This window comes from Myotis yumanensis, unplaced genomic scaffold (genome assembly GCF_028538775.1).
Source record: "Myotis yumanensis isolate MYYU_CA2020_CCGP unplaced genomic scaffold, mMyoYum1.0.hap1 SCAF_12, whole genome shotgun sequence".
NCBI classification, from domain to species: Eukaryota; Metazoa; Chordata; class Mammalia; order Chiroptera; family Vespertilionidae; genus Myotis; species Myotis yumanensis.
In genome coordinates this window covers 22,212,213-22,233,248 of record NW_027223763.1, presented here as the reverse complement: position 1 = coordinate 22,233,248, position 21,036 = coordinate 22,212,213, and the positions used below count along the sequence as shown (strand labels likewise).

The 21,036-nt window shown below is 46.9% G+C and overlaps 1 protein-coding gene across 2 annotated transcripts in view; it reads right to left on the bottom strand.

Annotated features, from left to right (window-relative positions):
* ABCA1 (ATP binding cassette subfamily A member 1) overlaps nucleotides 1–21,036 on the bottom strand; it is a 114,742-nt gene that overhangs the window by 6,457 nt on the left and 87,249 nt on the right. For both annotated transcript variants that reach the window (XM_070431001.1, XM_070431000.1), the window contains exons 29-46: nucleotides 20,808–20,932; nucleotides 19,524–19,622; nucleotides 16,884–17,073; nucleotides 15,931–16,025; nucleotides 14,760–14,792; nucleotides 13,492–13,597; nucleotides 12,648–12,722; nucleotides 11,985–12,154; nucleotides 10,586–10,763; nucleotides 8,449–8,564; nucleotides 8,197–8,341; nucleotides 6,642–6,765; nucleotides 5,398–5,527; nucleotides 5,018–5,138; nucleotides 4,173–4,235; nucleotides 3,427–3,533; nucleotides 940–1,081; nucleotides 434–568 (exon numbers count right to left, since the gene is read on the bottom strand). In XM_070431001.1, the coding sequence (XP_070287102.1) occupies nucleotides 434–568; nucleotides 940–1,081; nucleotides 3,427–3,533; nucleotides 4,173–4,235; nucleotides 5,018–5,138; nucleotides 5,398–5,527; nucleotides 6,642–6,765; nucleotides 8,197–8,341; nucleotides 8,449–8,564; nucleotides 10,586–10,763; nucleotides 11,985–12,154; nucleotides 12,648–12,722; nucleotides 13,492–13,597; nucleotides 14,760–14,792; nucleotides 15,931–16,025; nucleotides 16,884–17,073; nucleotides 19,524–19,622; nucleotides 20,808–20,932 (2,154 nt within the window). The remainder of the gene's footprint in view (nucleotides 1–433; nucleotides 569–939; nucleotides 1,082–3,426; nucleotides 3,534–4,172; nucleotides 4,236–5,017; nucleotides 5,139–5,397; nucleotides 5,528–6,641; nucleotides 6,766–8,196; nucleotides 8,342–8,448; nucleotides 8,565–10,585; nucleotides 10,764–11,984; nucleotides 12,155–12,647; nucleotides 12,723–13,491; nucleotides 13,598–14,759; nucleotides 14,793–15,930; nucleotides 16,026–16,883; nucleotides 17,074–19,523; nucleotides 19,623–20,807; nucleotides 20,933–21,036) is intronic.

Below are 21,036 nucleotides of genomic sequence, written 5' to 3'. Positions count from 1 at the left end.
TGTGTCTGCATGTAGGGAATGAAGGCCCAGGTGCTAGTTGGGGGGACTTGAAGCTGTGCCCACACTCTCCATTCTCAGGGGATGAACACATAGTTGGTAAAAAAAAAAAAAAAAAAAGAGTCTTCCAGCGAAAAGTCAGATCACACAGGCAGCCCCAGCCACACTTGTCAGGGCTCTCAGTGCCCCAGAAACAGGCCCTGGAGCATCTCTCTTGGGGAGCATCGGAGGGCCTGGCAGAGCCACCCTGGGGTGTGTCAAGGAGAGGAACAACGGGGCGCCCCTCTGCTTCCCTGAGGCTGCTCTGCTGTTCCTGGTCAGAGGAGGGGAGCTTGTCACTGGCAAGCGGGTCAGGCAACATCCCTGGACATACAGGGGTTTAGAAAAGGGATGTTTCCGTTCAGGCCAGAACAGTTTTCCACTGAGTCACACTCACCAGAAACACCACAGGAGGCCCGCCGATCAGAGCCATGGCTGTGGAGAGCTTGCGCTTGTTGCCGCCACTGTAGTTGCCGGCGTACTTTTCTCCGTACTTCACCAGGCCCAGCTTCCGAATCGCCCACTCACCGACCTGAGCAATAAAAAGCTCCTTGACATCTGTCTGGTTTGGTAACTTTACCATGTTTGCTTCCACTTCACCGAGTAAGACCAGATTCTATCATCACGATCTGGCAAGTGCCACAGAGCCTAAAACAGGGAGAAGGGCACTTCCTCCGTGCCCTCCAGCATGGGCCTGCCCACAGCTCCCCACCCCTCATCCCCACCCTCACCCCACCCAGCCCCGCCACCACAGATTCCTACCCTGAAAGCAGGGGCAAAGAGCCAGCACTGCATCCAGGAAGAAAGACAGCATGAAGCCGAGGGTCATGTGTGAGTCAAACCCGCACGGTATATTGTCAGGATGCCAGCCGAGGCAGGCCAGCTTGCTGCTGCCCACAGTACCTTGCCAACTTCCTTCTCTGGGACTCCTCTCAAGAGGGCAAAGAACTCCACGTGCTCTCTCCCAGTCATCAGCTCCGTGATGGCATCGAACTGTGGGCAGTAGCCCATGTTTTGATGTACTTCATGGATGTTTGATAAGATACTGCAAAGGAGAACAAAACTGGTCAGGTTTGGGGCATTTGGAGATACGCTGGTCAGATGCTCCTGCCTAATGTTCCTATAAAGTACGCTTGTGTGTGACAGAAATACCAGTGAGCACACCTGCTGTAGGAACAGCCTTTCTGCCCCCAGGATGCCAGCCCCTCCTGGCAGTCAGGGTTCCTGCCTCCATCCCGTCCAGTCCTTGCACCCGGCTCCCCCAACAATCTGTAGGCTCAGTCCCATTTTAGAATTCCTGAATCCAGTCCAACCACGGTGCCAACTGTATGACCAATAACCTAGTCACACGCACTTCCATCCCAGACTTGACTCTGTGGTCCAGTTCTTTGTTCCAAGTGCCTTGTTCCTCCAAAGTCTCCTTCATTCAGATCCAGAGGAGTCCCAGCAACTCTGGGTGTGACCTCCCTCCGCACTCTGCTGCCCATACATAACTCGGCTACAGTATGCCCCAACCCCTTGGTCCTGTTCCATATCCAACCAAGGCACCCTCCTGGTTTGTCAGGTGACAGGAAAAAATACACCTGCAGACACACTGTGACATACATTGGAGGGTTGGTGGTGAGGCACTATCAAGCCAATCTTGGGTTAAGAATCCGTGACGTGGGAGAAACTGTGTCCACATCCAATCTGACAGCTGCACTTCAGCCCCCAGGCAGCCCTTGAGCGTACCCTTTCGGCAGCATTCATTCCTCTCTGCACATAATTAGGACTCCCAGATCCACCCTTTTTCAGAACGATGACTGAGGCACCCATGGACACTCCCCGGTGCTCACAGCTACACTGCCCGAGCCAACTCTTCCAACCAGTCCCTGTGATCGACCTTAGTGTGGGCCATTCGTCCCCTTCACTGTTATACGCCCCAGGAGCCCGGTGCTAGGAACACGCCCAGGGGAGCAGGTGTGCAGCCTCACGGCTGCTATTCTAGAATTCTGTTCTCTTTAAACCTCCTTCACACTGCTACTGAAAAACCGCTTAGAGACAGAGGAGGAGTCCATAAGTACATTAAGTTCTTTTTTCTTCTCAATTTTATTGGCCAGTAGCCCCCGTCCATTATTTTCAACTTGTGAGTCATCGCCCATTAGTCGCTTGAGAAATGAACTAATTGTGTCACAACCAGTAATTTTTAATGACATGGTAGAGAGAAGAGTAAGAATTATCAGAGTGTACTATAAGTAGTAACAGTAGGTATTATTTTATGAACCTTTATGATGTGCTTGTTTATGTCTTTGTATTTACTGGGTTTAGGTGTAAGATGTATTTGCTAGTATGGGTCATGATCAGAAAAGGTCAAAAGCCACTGCCCTGTACCATATACAAAGCCTAGAGGAGCCCCACATATCTGGAGTTCTCCAGGTGACACAGTCTCCAGGCTTCTGACATGGAGCTGTACTCCCACTGATCAGACTGCCCAGTGACTGGCACATTCTCAGGTGACAGCCTGACGGCGGCACCAAAAACTGAGACAACTGTTAGCGAGGGCAAGTGAAACCCTTTTGCCTTGTAGGGATTTTCCCTGAGGAAACAACCATAGACGAGTACAAGGACATATAAGCAGAAACTAATAAATGTCCAACAATAAGAAATCCATTAAATAAAATTCTAATCTTAGAATATGTAACCCTTTGGGAAGTAGTTATAATATACTCATTAACAATGAAAACTAACTTTAAAACTCTAGATACAGTAAGATTCAAGTTTATAATCCATTTATGTCTGTATATATAAAAGCCTACGTGACTGTTACAACCAGTAGACCAAACGACTGGTCCTTATGACGCGCTGACCACCAGGGGGCAGACGTTCAACACAAGAGCTGCCCCCTGGAGGTCAGTGCACTCCCACAGCCAATCTCCTGTGGCAGGCCAATCTCCGGGGGTCCCTGGCCCTGGCCCCGGCCCCGATTGCCAGCCAGGCCAAGGGACCCCACCCATGCACGAATTCGTGCACCAGGCCTATGGTATGTATATAAAATAGATTTGGGGTGATGGGAATGTTCTAAGCTTGGATTGTGGTAATAATTGCAAAACTCTGTAAATTTACAAAGAATCATGAGTTGTGCTCTTAAAACAAGTAAGCGGTATGATATGTAAACTGCACCTGAATAAAGCTGTTAAAGAACAGTGAGATGGAAAGGAGAGACAGAGGGGTTATATCTAGGGAGTAGGATTAGGCATGACTCTGAGTTTCTTCTTTACATTTGACTGTATTCCACCATTTTTATAAACTCTATCTATACAGTGCTGTTGTGACCATAAAAACACACACAGAACGTATTTAACTAAGTAATAATAGTCTTTGTAGCAAAACGCAGACCGGTTCTTGCCTCACCTATTTTTGTTAAGGAAAGCGTCTCCTCTGGTAACAGTGCTGTCTCCAGTTAACATCTTGAAAGTTGACGTCTTCCCAGCCCCATTAACGCCCAGGAGCCCGAAGCACTGGAAAAGATTAGGTAAACTGCTTAACGAATTACAGACGCTCTGAATCCAAGCGACCATTACGAAATACAGCCCCCTCACTTAGCTTTCATATAGCATGACCCCACCATTCTCAAATTTCAATGAAGAGTCTAATATTTTCTTTGTCTTAAGAAATCACATGGTCACTTAAACAGGTTTTTTTAATAACGGAATCATTTTACTAGTAAGTGTGGGCGTATTCTGTAATATTATCTGAGTCCTTAAGTTGAGGCCAAAGTTACTGAGTGAAAAACAGTCATGAAAGCCCCCTAGTCAAATTTCACTAATCTGGCTAAAGGGCATAAAAGAATACAAACATGAATGAAACAAAGAAAAAATAATTTCAAAAAATCTACTTGAATTTCATCATCATCTTGAACAGATCACAAAATCACGTTGTGCATGCATGTTTTTCTTAAACTGCCTGAGATTATCCAAAATCATTCTCTTTTGACATACGGGGTCCTCCTCCCCTCAATGACTGATTGCTTCACAGAGACACAAAATGAGAAGAAGTCTTTAAAAGCCACTTTGACCCCTTACAAACATTGCCGTTTGATTGGGTAGAGGCCCTCTGAATTAACAGGGACAAGTACAATGCAGAGAAAGTGCCTGTACCTCGCCAGGAGGAATGCCAACACAAATCCTGTCGACAGCAGGCTTCCTCTTCCTTCTATACACCTGCAAACAAAATGCAAAAGGTCATGAGCCACAGTGATTCACGGCGATCCCAGGCAGCTATGGAAGAGGGAACGGCACATCACGAGATAAAGTCTTCGACGAGACTAAGTCACATATAAGATGTGCCAAGAGCCTTGGTCTTTGGTCTGTCTGGCTTCTGAATGACTCTAAAGCTCAAAATACAAGTGAATTTCTTTTTATTTTTAATCTAATATTTGTAATCAACCTTTTACAAAACATATTGATCATTAGTGTCTACATAATACTTCATTTACTTAATATACAAAGAAATTACACATTTTTAAAAATTAAATTCTACAGGGTAAAAAAAAAATCTGTAATCTCAACACTGCAAATATTGTACATAATTTTTTAAAAAGTGGACTTTGGGGACTCTAGCACCTAGAGAGGGTGAAACAGACCCCCCTCCTGAGCAATGGAGACAGAACAGCTTTGTAGACCATGAAACTCAAATCAACCATTCAGTCCCCCTACTTAGCTTTGACGAGGTAAACAACATTGGTATGTTTTAGTAATTAATACATGAATAAGTGTGAAAAAGAAATATACTCAAGAATGAGAATGCACATTACAAAGGTATTCTCTAATGCAGAAGGCCCCATGGTGTGTTTTAAATAAAGTTAAGTTGACAGAAGCTGGGTATAGATGCGCATTTTGAGAACATGCTCCTTTTACTAAGCACGTCACCAAGAAGCTAGTTTCCCGCATTAAAGCTGAAACTGTTACAGACAAGCTGTCACAGCCTGTATTCACTGCCTCACCTTGGTCAGCTCCTTGATTTCCAAGATGTCATTCTGGCCTCCCCCGTCGAGAATCCTCTGCCTTTCCCGCCTGACGTCTTCATCCTCGTCATTCAGAGGGGGAAGCTTTGCCTTCACAGGTCTTAGGGGGGAGAGTTGAGAGAAGTCAACCTTTCCAGCGATTTTTCAAGAGAAAGATCATTTCTAAAGCAGTCCTACAAGATCTACTCTCCAGTTCCCAGGTCTGGCAGGGTGGGGGCTGGGGATGTCCACTTTAGGAACACAGTTTGATCATCTGCTCTGAGTTCAGTTCAATCTAAACGCCATTGACAAGTATTTCCCGGTGCTTCTTCTCTGTGACTCTCAAACGGGGGCTCTGAGAGTTCTGAGGAAAAGCTCACCTGGGCCGGATGAAGAATCTGTACTGGATCAGAACAGTGATGAGGAAGAACACCGCCCCCTCCACGGCCATGGCGAAGAGGTTTCGTCCCACCAAGTCCCACGAGAGTGGCGAGACGAAGCGGTTCTCCCCTGGTAGACACAACGCAGAGATCCAGTCAGAATGGAAGCACCAGAGACCATGGCCCTTCCTCAAATTCACCCCTCGTCCTGGGAACACCAATGGGTGTCCCCCATGACAAGGAGAAAATATAGAAGGGTGTGACCACTGCCCAAGCCTGATTTAGGGGAAGCCTGGGGGAAACATTCTGCGATTCAGTACCGATCAAAGTTTCAGAGCAAAACGTGTATTAGATCTGCAGCATCATCTAAGATATGTGATGTCTCTTTTTTAACGAGATGCCAAAATCCTTTGTAAGAAGGCAACAATCCAGGGTAATTTTTACCGTCAGTATTTTAATAGATTATAAGTTCCCCAAAGAAAGATTAGAGAGCACTTTAGAAAGATGCCCCTCTCAGTAGCATGTAATGTAACCTAGTGGCTCAATCAAATCACCTGGTTTTATATAAATAGTCCTTTAAATTCCTTATACATCTCCCTTGTACCTCCAAATTGGAAAAAAAAAATCTCTGTCCTAAATAATATGACCCATCTAACGGACAGGAGCCAGTGAATAAAGAATAGTAATGTGGCACAGGACAAATACTTCTAAAGACCATAAGGTAGAAAGAGCTGCAGTAATTCCCTATACTATAGACTATGTGAAAGATAATGTATGGCCGCAGCCCCAGACCCATGCTTGTCCTAATGAGCCTGAGTTTGCATCTTTCCTTGGGATTCGCTGCCTGTGTACCACATTCTCAAGGCTATGGTTTGACTTCTGCAGGGACTTTGACAATCCCAACCAGTGGCATCAGGCACTGGATTCAAGCTAAAGACAGTCTTCTCCCTACCTCTGGAATAGCCCTCTCACTTCTCAGGGGCCCCTAGCATCTGACTGACTCAGTCCCTTAAATAATATGACCCATCTAACTGACCCATCTAACTGACCCAGCTCCACATCGGAGCTCAAGCAGGACGAGTCACAAGACCCATGCCACAACCAGCTGTGTAGTTTCTAGCCCTGTCAGGAGGGGGGAGTCCTGTGCCCAGTCACCAGCCTCGTTCCGAAACAAAGGCCAGAGTCGCAAGGCCCGTGCACCCCGCCACCTCTAGTAAAGCCCTCCGACTACTGCTGGCACTCACCGAACCTTTCCAGGGCATCAGCCATGGCCTGGTTTTTCACCATGTCAATGAGCCCCCGTCCCAGGCAGAAGTGCGGGAAGATCAAGAACACAGACTTCAGGATATCATTGATGTTATTCAGCTTCTAAAAAAAAAAAAATAAGACAGAGGGAGACTGAATGTCATTGGTGGCTTAAGCTAAAAGCATATCAAGGTCAGAGGTAAGGGCGTAGAGAAGACATCTGGTTCCCTGAGGTCGAGCTGAGCCTTTGATTTCAGATCCCAGTAACTAGCAGCAGCCGTAGCTGATGATACGCAACTTAATAAAACCTTTGCTCTCTAGAAAATTTGGAATGATCTTATGAGTATGGAGAAATATAAGCAAAGTTGGGAAACGTGGTTATGTTTAATCAGAAGCAAATCCACCAAAATATTTGCTTAGCATTTTAAAAGCAAACTGTTCACGTCTGGGTCAAGAGTTCAGTTCCCGGATTTTGTGGTCATTTAAACAATTCTTCTTGAGCACATCGAGCCAGCACTAGCCAGCTATCAAACAACTGAGTACGTTGCTATGTGCTGGATGCACGTGCTAGGGCCCAGGGGAGGCCAAGGTCGGTATGAAATAGTCCTTGTTCTGAGGAAGAGTGACAGGAAACAGGAAATTACTACACAGTTGGGTATGCGTTGTACGGAGCATGAACTGAGGGCTCTGGGAGCACCTCCCATCGGGCAGGAAAAGAAAGCTCCACATTGGAGCTCAAGCAGGACGAGTCAGTCAGAAGGACAGAGGAAGGGATTTTAAGCCAGGCCCACAGGGTTGAAGGAGCAACTCAGGTGCGACTGCAGCCTCTTGGGAAAGAGGATGCAACTCTGGAAGGTCCTATGTGCCAAGTTCAGGTGTTTGGATCAAGGGGATGAGAGGAATGGACAGGGACCCTTGTTTATGGGATCTGTAACTGGAAGAACTGACACGGTAACCAGTCGAACATGGGAAATAAACAAAAGCAAAGCACATAAGATGACTCAAATGTCGCCAGCTCGGGGGACTGGGTGGATGGCAACACCATCCATTGTGACAGGAAAAGGCAGAGAAGCAGTAGGTTCTAGGGGGAAAGATAATCAGGACATGCTGAGCCTGGGGTATCTGTAAATTATGGAGATGGAGCTCTGCACCAGGCAAGTGAGAATGCAAGACTCGAGTTCCAGGGAACCTTCAGGGCTAAAGGCACAGAATTGAGAAAGAACAACACACAGCACCGAGAGAGATGCTGGTAAGAGCCTCCGGAAGGAATGGCACCAGCCAGAGATGGCACCGGAAAGCAAAGACGGAAGGTGAAAAAAGATTGGAAAAGCAACATGTAGGCAGAAAGGAGTATAAAAGAACTTGTCGAAGGAAAAGGAAAGGTGTGATGAGAGAACTATAAGGAAAAGGAAGCCGAGGAAGAGAGAACCGGATACAGGACAGAGTGGTGGGTGGTGTGATACCACAGACTCGTGGAGTGGGATCATGATTAAACACTGTCCCGGCTCCCGGAGATGCTCAGCCCAGCACAGCTGCTCTCCCTGCAGAACTCACGTTGTCGGTGAAGAGCTCCAGCACGAAGGTGGCCACGCTGCCGTTGATCCCAATGAAGAGGTTCACGCTGGTGAGGACCACGTAGGCGGTGCTGGGGATCTTGAACACGAAGGAGGCAGGATACATGAGCGGTGTGATCGACCACCTGGGGAGGCACAAAGACAAATGTCCACTGGGTGTCCCCCACCTTCCCTCTGACATTGGGCACCGTATACCTCACCCACTGCTGCCGGCCACCCAGGGGCACCTTACCCATACAGCAGGAGCAGGAGGGCTAGCACGGGCAGGTTGGTGGAGGACACGTAGGACTTCTGCTGGAAGCAGATGAAGATGATGATGACCAGCGTGGCAGGGACCACATAGTTGCACTGAAAGTGAAACAAGGAAATTGAGTTCGTCCCTACGTCAAAGATACAGTACATCCCAAGTGTTCACTATCATTGGACAAGAAAGGGCAGTTAACATACTGGAGAATAACTTTGAATCAATAAAGCCACCTAAACTACTAATCAATACACTGAACAATACATTTTGACAAGCATTTACCCTTGGCTGATTTTATAAACTGAATGCCCTTGCTGTCTTTCCAAGAGCTGAGCCAAGGTGTCACGCTCAGTAAACTTACTGAACGATGGATCCCCAGTCAGAGTAATTTCAATTTCCCAGGCAGTAAATAAGCTTCCGTTCTTCTTCCCAAAGATGACTGTGTCGGTTTCATCATTAATGCCATGTTACAGTCTGCCCAAGTTCAATCTCACATATAATCTATTTATGAGGTAAGTGCTTCTAATGTGAATGTCAGAATTGCTTCATCACACTGAGAATAATCTTAGAGTCTGTCCTGACAGAGTATCAAGAATTAAAATGCACAAGTAGGGAGCACTTGAGATATGGCTTCCCAGCATATGTCATGTCAGTTTGACACAAACTCTTATAAAAATTCTCTAGAAAAATAAAAATAATTTTTTAATGCACAAATAAAGACCTGACCACGAGACAATTGTGAGAATTCTTGGCTGGCAGAACAGAGCACAGGGAGGGATATGAGAGCAGGCTTGTCAGCTGTAAGAATTTGCAGCTTCAGACCACAAGGCTCTGCTTCAGTCTCATTCTACTCAATGTGTTTACCAACAACTTAGATGAAGACGTGATTAGAGCAAACTTCAGAGGCTCAAAAGCACAGGAGGGACAGATGACACACAGGAAGGGGAGTGACATTCCTGAGTTCAGGACTTGGTCTTTCATCTCTGAAGCTCCTGTGTGTGGTGGAGTCAGACACACAGTGAGCACTCAGAATGCACTTACTAAATAAAGTAATTACTGGATCAAGATAAAAGCAAATGGACACTAAACAAAATGCAGTTTAACAGAGATAAACAGAAAGTTTGGGCTCAAAAAAGTCAACTGCATTGGTACAGAGGGAAAGAGCCCATTTAATAACACCTGTCAACTAGAGATTTCAGTTCACTACCCAACGGCCACCAAGACAGTGCTACTTCCAAAACACGATGCCCTTGGGTTGTGTAATAAAGTCAGGGATACAGATCAACTCCCTCTAGGCTCATAACCACTCAGACCGAAGCCTGCACATAAGGCTAGTTCTGGGTTTCACTTTTCAAAAGGGACATTAACAATATGGAGCATGGCCACACAAAGGCAGTCAAATCAAAAGAATGACAAGTCTGAGAGGCCTGCGCATCATCATCACTCACACAGGTACTGTGCTTTAGAGATTACAAAATGTGTCCTCATAGATCATCTTATCTGGGGAAGACTTAGGTTCAGTGAAAGTTGTCTTCTTATCTGAGGGGCTATCCGGCGGGAGAAGCATTACATGTGCTCTGTATGGCTTACAATTAATGGAACTCAGAGGGAGATCTATTTCAACTCCACTTTCTGAGATCTGGAACTTCTTTGAAGTCCTCCATATTGGTCTGAACAAAAGCAATGCATTGTAGCTGGCGTGAAAACGTATTTGCAATAGATGGATACGCTTCAGGTAAGATGTGCCAAGTTTTCAAATGACAGACAGATTTCCTCGTAAGACAAAGAACATCCTGACTCTGGAGGTTCAACCCTATCAGACAGGTTACAGGCATTGGAGTTTGGACTGGCTTCCCCGTCCATGTCTCTTTGACAAGTTTTGCATTAGGAATTAGGTGGTGGTGATATTAATTGCCGTCAGAGTGGACAGATTTCCTTTCCAGTGTGGGATGGGCGCTGTACTCAATGCTCCTTAAGTACATTGCACTTAATTACAATGCCTCTGTCATTTTCTTTCTCATTCATCTTTAGATGAGCGAGGACATCGTAACGAGAGCCAGAGGCTCTGTCATCCGCGCATGGCCCCACTGGAGATTTATGCACAGCAGCACGGCGGCACCCTTACCATGTCCCAGACAAAATTGGAGAGCCAGTAGATGACGGGCTTCACCCCGCTGATGAACTGCAGGTGCTTCGCCTTGCTGACCCGCTCCTGGATCAGGAACACGACAAAGCTGGCTGGGACGAAGGACATGGCGAAGATAACACAGATGGACACGAGGACATCCACCGATGTGGTCATCCTGAAAAAGAGGCAGTGAGGACATGAGGGGCCACTGATGCAACTGAAGACTCCATCAGGAGGACACACGGACACACACACACACACACACACACACACATCTGAGCATAGCCCGGGGGAAAAATAACCTGCTCACCAAATTTTTTTTTTTCAGGGCTAACAATTATTATTTTCAAGTAAAAAAGAACAAAACAAAGCAACCCCCCCCACCTGACAATTCAAATGCAAAACTGATTCCACAGAAGTTACAAAGAGCCAGTGTCATAATGAACTATTACTGGGAGTCAGAGTGGCCTAATGACCTTGTAAGAGCAATGAGTTGTGAATTTTCACTCACAAAGGACAAGTGTAGAATGAAAATTAAATAAAGCAGAAATGTTAGTGTGAAACCATTCGAATAACTTCATTTCTGGCTGTAAATAAATTTGAAAACACCAGTGTGTGGCCTATCAGTCTAACACATCTATCAGATGCTTATAAGAAGAGCAGCCTTATAAGCTCAAAAAACAGGGTTTAATATAAATTATACATATAAATGTTATATAAGCTTGGTATAAAGATCCCAGTGACATATATTGATATTTTATACAAGTTAAGCAAAAATAATAACTGTGCCATACCCCTTATACCGGAAAGGGACCCAACATGTGAATATAAACCAAACGCTAAACTTGGCAACTTACATGAACTGTCTCGTTTAACACCATACATCTAGAAAGGTTAGAAACCAGGTTCAAACCCAGATCTCCACAATTCCAAAGGCTATATACACTTTGCCTTGTGTGTACTGGCTTTAACCTTGTACACTTACACACAACTCAGGAATTAAAAACACAAGCTGATGAAAGCATGTTTCACCAAGTTTAAAACCAGCGAAAGACAGTTGAGGATGGGCTTCTGCTTTTTTTATTAAACACTGTATTTATGGCGAGTTACAACATTTGGGGGATGTTATTAACAACTTAACTTACATGAATCCACTAAATGTAATGGTTTTTACATAAATGAGTCATTTATTTATCTTTGGCACTTTAATCCCTGCCAGCCAATTCCTAACCTGATCATATTCTGTCCAGAGCCTGGACCAACCCAGACATATCCTAATATAAGTGTTTCCCCAGCTGTTATACATAACCAGCGTCAGGGTTCCTTCCTCTGTTCCTCCATTACCCTCAACACCCTCTTCTGTCCCCACCTGGTCCATAGAGACATAGCTACTTACAGAGCCACTTCCGAGAGCTGCTGCTTGGTGAGATTCAGGGGGTGGTTGAAAGCAGTGATCCCGTACTGGCTGGGGTTCGCCCCCTTCTGCAGGTTGGCCCGCAGAATGGCGTTGTTGATGACATTCAAGAAAGAGCTGATGGCATGCCACCCCTTGTTATTGAACCACACCTGAAATAAAACACAGAGGTACAAGGTAACACTCCCAAACCCTGTTCTTGGAGGTGGGTGCACACACACACACACACACACACACGCCTGTAAATTTCAGGAATCCCAGTCACGCACCAAGACAAAACATTATGGTCAGAGAATGTGGCGAAGCAGTAAGGGCAACCAGGTGTACCTAGCACTGACCGTGTGGCCAGGCAAGGTGCGGGCTACCCTCTATGTTTAACTCATTTAATCTTCATCACGGCTTTGAGAGAGCCTGAGTACTGTCTCCATGGTAGAGGTTAGGAAACTGAGGCTTAGAGAGGTCAAGTAATCTAGTCAGGGTCACAATGGTTCGCCTGCTGTGTCTGGGGGCAAAGCAAACTCTGAATCACTGCATTGCACGTCCTCGCTGGTGAGGCTACTAGACTGCTCTCTCTGTCTATAGTGCGCTCAGGAGCTGAACACAGGGTTACTGTGCATCAAGAAGCTACTGAACAAAGGGCTTTACCTTGACGTTGTTTTTCGTGTCCAGTCCTGTCATGAACCTTCCCAAGCTGGTGAGAAATCGATTCGAAGAGCTGTCCTGTGGACGACAGAACCTGCCTCAGCTCAGACGGCTCACAGGAGCAGCAGGACAACCTTAGGACGGGCACCGTGACTACCTTGTTCATTAAAATGAAAGCTGAAGCCACCAGAAATCTAAAGCACCGCTGTTGCCATGAGCCACGAGTCTCGAAGGAACCACCGGCAAGGCCTGTGATTCAAAGTCCCAAGACTCCCACTCTGTCTCTAACTCAGGGGTGGGGGGTCTTCAAAAATGTTCCCCTGGCATCATCCTAGGGCCCAGGGCTACCCTTGTGGGGTCTGGGCCTCAAAACAGAGATACAGTCTCAAGGACTATCCCTGCATCTGTGATCCCAGCGTCCCCCATCGTCTGACCCCCCTCAATTCTTAATTAAAAATGGGAAACTCCAGGCACGGAGAAATGAAGTGAATGCTTAGTGAATCCTAACACCCGCTGAACACTTAAAGAAAAGGATTCATTTCCTGTTTCACAGTGACCGCTGTGGAAAAGTATGTTTGATGTGACGTTTACTTACCTGCTGGCTAAATTCATAAATTTAAGTTACTGTGAGAGACCTGGATTTGTCTTTGGTCTATGCTTTCAGATCCTAACTGGGCACTGAGTCCCGGCTCAGTGTTGGCTGGCACAAGACACGAACTACTCAAGACGACTTTGTACTCAAGTCTTACACAAGGAGGTGCTCAGTGATCGGATGCCCCTGCCAACTGCTCCCCTGTACCAGCAGCGCTGGGCCCCTTTCTGCCATGTCCTGGGAGGGACACCGTACCTTGGCCAGATTCAAGTGTTTCTTTATTTGCCTGATGGCATCGTTAACATCTTGACTTGGAGGAAGCCCGTGAGAATTGCTGACACCCAGGGAAAAGCCGCCGTACCTGGAAGAACAGCCCGAGGTTAAAACACAGGCAGCGCAGGGCAGCGGACCCTGGACACCACATGTTTCCCGCAGGCGAACTGCTTCTTCAAAGTCCAGAGGAAGTTACCACTGGACTCCTCTAGTGGATTCCGGCAATCTCTTTCCTTACCCTTAGGGTTCCTGCCCAAGTAGGAAGGGTCTGGGCCTGACTATAGACAGAAGCAGCTCCTCCCACCCTGGTGCTCAGGCCTGAACTTGGGTCTCAAGACAAGCAGATGGGCCCGGCCGGTGTGGCTCAGTGTTGAGCGTCGACCTATGAATCAGGAGGTCACTGTTCAATTACTGGCCAGGGCACATGCCTGGGTTGTGGGCTCAATCCCCAGTAGGGGGCCTGCAGAAGGCAGCGAATCAATGGTTCTCATCATTAATGTTTCTATCTCTCTCTCCCTCTCCCTTCCTCTCTGAAATCAATAAATATATATTAAAATATTTTTAAATAAAATAATAATAAAAAAGTCAAGCAGATGGGAAGTCAGGACAAGGAGTGAGGACACTGACTGAGAGGCCAGAGGTTTACTATAACGAGCCCAAAGGCCTGGGCTTGTTCCTAGCATGAGGACAACTGGAGGGGCCCCAGTTTGCTCTGTTCACAGTTCCGTGGGGCCTGGCCCTCAGGAAAAAGGCCAGGAGGAGAAGTGGAAAGCAGTGTCAAAGAGCCACGCCATGCGGCAGCCACAAACAGTAGCCCATTTTTCATAAGATGTTAATGAGCTTCAACAACTCTTCCTTCTGTTCTTCCCTGATCCCACCTGTTCCTTCAAATCCCAGAGGGATAGATGGGTTGAAATACAGTGAGAATATATGGTGTTGATTCATCTTATTTCATCCAAGAGAACCCCTGGGAATCTGGTTTGGGGGCAAAGTGTAGCTGGCATAGGTTTTCCCCTCACAACATTGTGCTTCCTGTTAAATCGCACCAGAAAAAGCCTCTGCGCCTCCTTGAGGAGATCAGTGTGCCCAGCGTTCACATGCATCTGCAGTGGCAGCTGGTGCAGAGCAGCAACACTGAGGGCAACGCAATCCCCAAACTAACAACTTCCCGGGGCCCACGATTCCTGCATCAGAACCACCCTCCTGACCGACAGGAGGTCCGGGGAAAGCACAGGAAGAGGTCAACTCACCTAAACTCGTTCACCCAGATCTTGTTCTTTAAGCTGCAGAGACCAGAGACAAACCAAAAGTCAGTTCAGAGCAACACGGATCCTATTCCTGATGACACAAAAGGAGTCAATCTCTACGTGAGGACACAACGAAGGGACGGAAGTAATCCTAAGATCAAGCTGATGGTGTAGGTTTTTGCCGATGGGAAGAAGCCCTAATCGGCATGTCCATTTTTCCTCCCATTCTTAAAATCTTATGTATATGAAAACCATGCCTTGGATTAAACCAATTCGGAAACCAACTTATAGACAAAGATGTGATCAAACTAGAAACATCTAAAATTCAAAGTTATACATCAATTAGGGATGACATAGGGAGAGGTTGTGCCTCTTCGTTGGAAACGCACAGTAGCTGTCATTCAAGCACACCCTTGTCATTTAGAGCCACAGAGAACTCCGAGAGGCCCAGCTGGCCAAAGCAGTGGGAAGGAACAGCGGGGAAATCCGGGCTGGGGAACATCCAGCCTGCGGGCCATGTAAGGCCCACAGAATCACTTGGTCTGGCCCTATCAAGGCCCTGACCACCAAGTAGTGAGTCAATTAAAAATGTTTAACCAAATATAACAGGCTCGTTTTTAAGTTGATAATTTTGTATGGCCCGTGACTGAATGATGTTATAAACATCCAAATGGCCCTTGGCAGAAAGAAGGTCCCCCCTGAGCTAAGTAGTCAGCGTTAGGCTGCGAGGCCCCAGGAAGCTCCATGGCTCTTCCCCACTCCACGGCCCAGGCTGCCATGCATCCCAACCATGAGGGGTATTTATATATATATCATTCAGTCCTCACAACAACTCATAAGAGCAGCATTGCTTTCACATTGGACACCAACTGAGGATTTAAAAGGATAACCAGTTACCGTTCGTCAAAGAGCTAGGAGGTGGCAGAATTAGAATTTGAATCCCGATTTATTTTCATTCTGGAACCAGGCAAACTCAATCTATGCTTGGTGAGTTGTCAACCCGAATGTTCATAATGATTCTCATCTTGTCTACTTTGAAAGAGCACTCTAAGCTTCCAAGACAACATCGGGTAAAAATATGATGTCTCCCCCACTACTCGGCCTACTATCTTTAGGTCTTAAATTCCTCTGATCAGTAATGACAGAGCAAGGACTGAGTTTAGCAAAGAATGACCTTTTGGCTATGATCTGCACGTATGTCTTCACCAGGTAATCCGAGATGTTTCTCCCCGTCAGGTTCTGAAGGATGTCCTCCGTGTTCTGCTTTCTCTGTTGTTACAGAAAAACCAAGCACATGTGCTTTTATGGACCAGAACTGAGACAAGAAGCAAATCAAGGACTACATTGACACATGTCCCTCAGAAACACACCACTAGACCCTGCCCACAATGCCCAGGTACCCCGAGCCAGCCACCAAAGCCAGATTCATTCTACCCCTGACTCTGGCCATACACTTAAGGCACTCTAAAAAGTTCCCCAGGAAATTATTCTGGAAACCATAGACTGTACAATCTATTCTTCATAGTCACAAAGATCTTTAGGGAGTAGCATCACTGACTATGCTTGGTGAGCTCTTTGTTCAGTGGTGTCACACGGATGAATAGATTAGCTATTATTTTAGAAAGACGTAACCGGAACCCACAACCTGGATGCCGACAGGGCAGCAGACAGTTTTCACAAGCAGCCTAACCCGAAACTGTTCTCAGAAAAAAAATGGCTCACAACTGCGTCCCAGGCTCAGACTCTCAGAGAATGTCAGACTCAACAAGACCCTCAGACAGTGATGGGCCAGCCTCCCTAAGGCCGAGCCAGGGAGAAAGCGGGGACTGTCCTGTGACACCCCCACTCGGAGAGGGCACCGTGCATCTCCCATAGCCCATTGGTCCAGAGGGTTGTGTTCTGGTTTTAACGCAAACAAGTCTCTTCCAAATAAAGGAACAGGCTAAGCTCACTCAGATATAGGAATAAGGTGGTTCAAGCTTCCTCCCCTCAAAACTCACATGCTTTTCCCTGTGACAAGAACGAAGATCAAGACTGAAAGAGACCCTCCTGCTCTGTCACCCCGTCCTTCTTTCCCAGCCCACCCTGCGCCCCTGCCTGCTCAGTCACACCTGGAGAGGGACTCACCTGTGGAGGAGGCAGCCCCCCGGCCCCCAGGGGACACACGGGCAGCATCTTCTTGATTTTCTCGCTGCTGCACTGGCAGGTGGGTGAGGGGTTCTCCATCGTCCAGTTACCATTCTGGAAGAGGTCCGTGATGGTCTGGGGAACAGGGGCCGTGGTCCACTCCTCCTCTCCCACCAAGCAGGGCACGTCTCTGCACAGGGAGGACAGCAAGGCCAGGTCACCCAGAGGGCCTGGGTTTCCTGTCGCCTCAGGGGCACAGGATCCATCAATCACACCTGCAGACCTGCACCGACCCCTCCCCATCTGATTATCCGATCCCTCCAAAGACGTGCAAGCTGTGAGCTCACTTCACCGATATGGACAATGGAAGGCAAAGAGGGCCCAGATGCTCATATATGGACTCCAGTCGATCCAATCCACCAGCATTCAGTCACTAACCCATGCGTTCACTCCAAAACACTCAATGAGCATCAACTCTGTGCCAGACACTCTTCTGCATATTTGAGAGTCTGGAGTGAACAAGACAAAGTCCCTGCCTTCATGGAGTTTGTGTTCCCATCGAAGAGTTAGATGATGATTAAATGCCATCTTAAATGGGAAAACATGCAGCAAGATAAGGGAGCATGACTGGTAGGAAAGGAGTTGCATGAAGAGGTGATACACTTTGGCCAGAACATAAAGGCTGGGCAAGGGAGAGATTTGGAGGGAAAGAATGTGACAACCAGAAGCAGCAGGAAGCGCAGGTACAAAGGCCCTGAGGTTCCTGTGGAAGGAACAGCAGGAGGACGGTGTGGCTGGAACGTGATGACCTATGAGGCAGAGAAGGAGGCAGGAGCCGGATGACACAGGCCTGGGAAGGGGTCTCAGTTTTATGCTCAATGTGCTGATAATCTGTAGACAATGTCAAGATTCACTTTATGTTTCAAAACAAGTAGAGAATTGGGGGGGGGGGGGGGTAGGAAATGGGGGGGGGGGGTGTTTAAAGCGATTGGTACATGGAGAGCTGGGTTGTTCATGCCTGACTTGAGCTCTGAATCACTGCGAGATCATCATGTCACCTGCCCTCTCAGGGCTTATTTTCTCCAACAGTAAAATAAAAATATAGAATGACTTGTTTCAATAAGTCACATTTCAACAAGTCATTTCCTATCCCTTCCAGTTCCAAACTTCTACAATTTAAAGCACAGCCACCGACCAAATGAACGGTTCTGTGGATTGCTCTCTAGCTCTCTGTAAGGTGCCCCAGTGAAATGCGGACTTCCGGTGAAGCCAGGGCTCCCTCCTGAGTTTCCTTCCTAAAACCTGCACACAAGTGGCTGAGGCCCCAGGGAAGATAAATGCCCCAGGGAAGTGTCCCCGTCAAACGTCCCTCCGTTCCACTACTTTCTACTGACTGCCCCCAACACACGTTCCATGGTGCTGGGCCTCACGGCGGGGAGCCCTCTGATGTCGGGGCCCTGCCTCTCCTGTGCTGTTGGCGAGACCTCAACCCAGAACTGGCTCCCACGAGCTTCCCAGGCTGGCATTGAGTCCACGCTGCTCAGCTGGCAGGTGCTGCCTCCATCCACCTCTATCACCATCTCCTCTCATTCTTCTATCTCGCCTACAAAACTGTCAAGTGCCATCTCCTCAAGAGAATCATGACATCCAGATAGGATGCCTCTCTGTCCTTCTCCACTTTAGTCATCTTCTTCTTTAGGAGCTGATGATATTGGCTGCTAGGATTTACCACCCATTCAGTATTAACAAACATTTAGTAAGTATCCAATTAATAAAAGATAACAGGTACACAATTGCTAGAAGCTGCTCTAAAACCCTGCAGACCCAGATATCACACTCACTGCTCTGTAACTGTGACAGGGTCTGTATCTGCCCTTTAAAACCTGGGATTTAAGTTAGCCCTTTCCCCGTATTTCTGCACCTTCCCACATTCTCCACAACTCCTCAGTCTGTGGTTAACAACCTTACCTGCAAATTCTACCTGAGCCTGGGAACCTGGAACCACCTCTCCCCTCTTTGGGCTCCCAGAAGCTCACCTCTGTCCACTGTCTTTACTCACAACCATCGCTGGATGTACCTTCCCCACATACCTATTTCATCTATGGGTCTTTAAGAGAGTTTATCTATATACCACCTCTTTTTCTTCAAGGATTTTGAAAGAAAATACAATAAAAATAGGCAACTCTAAAAGAAGAAAATTTCAACTTTTAAAAAACTCCATCACCTTTTCAGCTGTTAAAGTCAAGAAGCTGATAAGCAAAACTGCAAATTCTATATATTGGCAGCCTATCTCTGCATTTAGGTACAGGAGGGAGGGAGGAAGGGAAAAGCATTGGAGCAGTAAATATAAAGTGCTATTTAAATTAAATATTCATTTATAAAGCAGTAAACAAACACCTGTAGTAATTTGCTTTGCAGGATGTTAGAATATTCTCCTAGTCTGTTATGTATGTTCCTAGATGGTCTTATTAGATTACTATATCAGCTTTTTAAACATTAAAAACAAAATGGTTCAAAGGGCAAACAATGGTAGTCACAGTGTGGCATACAACGGATAAAAAATGCAGTGCATTCGAGACCAAACCAGGCGGCAAGCACAGGAAACCAGAGCGGAGGGTGGCGTAGCTGAAGGGCACTCACGGGATGGGGTTCCCCTCCATACAGCGGGTCCCAAAGCCGGGCTCTCGGGTGAGGGCATTCAGGAGCTCCTGGGTGCCCATGTCCTCGGGAGCGTCGTTACTATGGGAACAGAAGAGGCAGCCAGCTCAGCGATTCATTAAAACCATACATTTGAAGGAGGAAGTTTTTTAAAAACAAATGCTTTATTAAGTAATTTCTGTGTGCCAAGCTCTTAAAACAGCAATGATTAAAACAGAGCCCACCCACCAGGAGCTCAGACTCGGGCCATATACTTGATATCACGGTAACATACAGCACTCCAAAGTGGGGCTTGTGTAAATAAACTATATGTACAGAGGTGTGCGCATGTGTGCGTGCAGATGTATATACACGCATACTTATACACATTGACATACATATTTTAGCAAAAAGTACATGAATTCATTAAGGATCCGTATTTCAAAAATACTTCCACAATTACCCAGGAGGTACAGAGAGCCAGGATATTACTGGAGGCGGACTTTACTGGCTGCATGTTTGCAGGGGCACTGGGATCACACAAACAGTAATGGGCTCAGGTTACAAACACAAAGACAGTCCACGCTCCACAGCCCTGGGCAATCGGGGTCAGCAGCTGGGAGAGGAAAGAATAAAGTCACCTGCACTAGGCAGGCAGGTGGGGTCACAGAAAGGAAGACCGGCTCCCATGTTTACGTATTTTTTCTGTCTTTTTTTTTTTTAATATAGCGTCTCTTTTGCATCACTGAAACAGATCTACTGCTTGACTGCTTCTGAGATCTACCTGTCTACAATTACTAGAGGACTGAAGAAAATTCTCGTGTAAGGAGATGGAGAAACCCCTTGGTCCTTTTGTTTGAAGCACGGGATTGTTATGGAGTAGCTGGTATTTTTGTCCAAAGCACAGACAATAGCTACTATCCACAACTAAAAAGTCTAGATAGTGAATGCACGCATTGTACTGTGCAAAAAAAACAAGAGCGCTGACAGTGTCTGGAAGCCGTGTGTTAAACCACAAAATGAAAATCCAGACACAGTATAGCTCGATCCTAGATTGTTTGCAAGGGCAGATCATTTACATAAAACGCATGCCTGTTCCTGACAACAGCAGTAGGAAGAGGAAAGGAGCGCAAATGTGGCAACAGGGGACTGACTGGCTTATTCCTTCAGCCACAGCCTATTCCACTGTGTGATTCTTGAGCCCACCTCCCCCGGCCCTCAGCAGAGCAGACACCGTGGTTTGCTCGAGCTTTCCTCTCTCCTTGGGCGCAGAAGGCAAACACATACCTGACGAATGTGTACTGTTCGTTGTACATCCAGGGCTGAAGTTCCAGGCTGGGGTACTTGCCAAAGGGTGGCACGATCAAGCTGAACACCAGGGCAATGCAGACAAACACAGCTGGCAGGACAATCTATAACCAGGGGGGAGCAGAGGGAAGGGAAACCGTAGAAGACAAGTGTTAGGAAGGCAGCCATGGGACAAGCCTCCCAGACCAGCCAGCACGCAGGTGAGGAG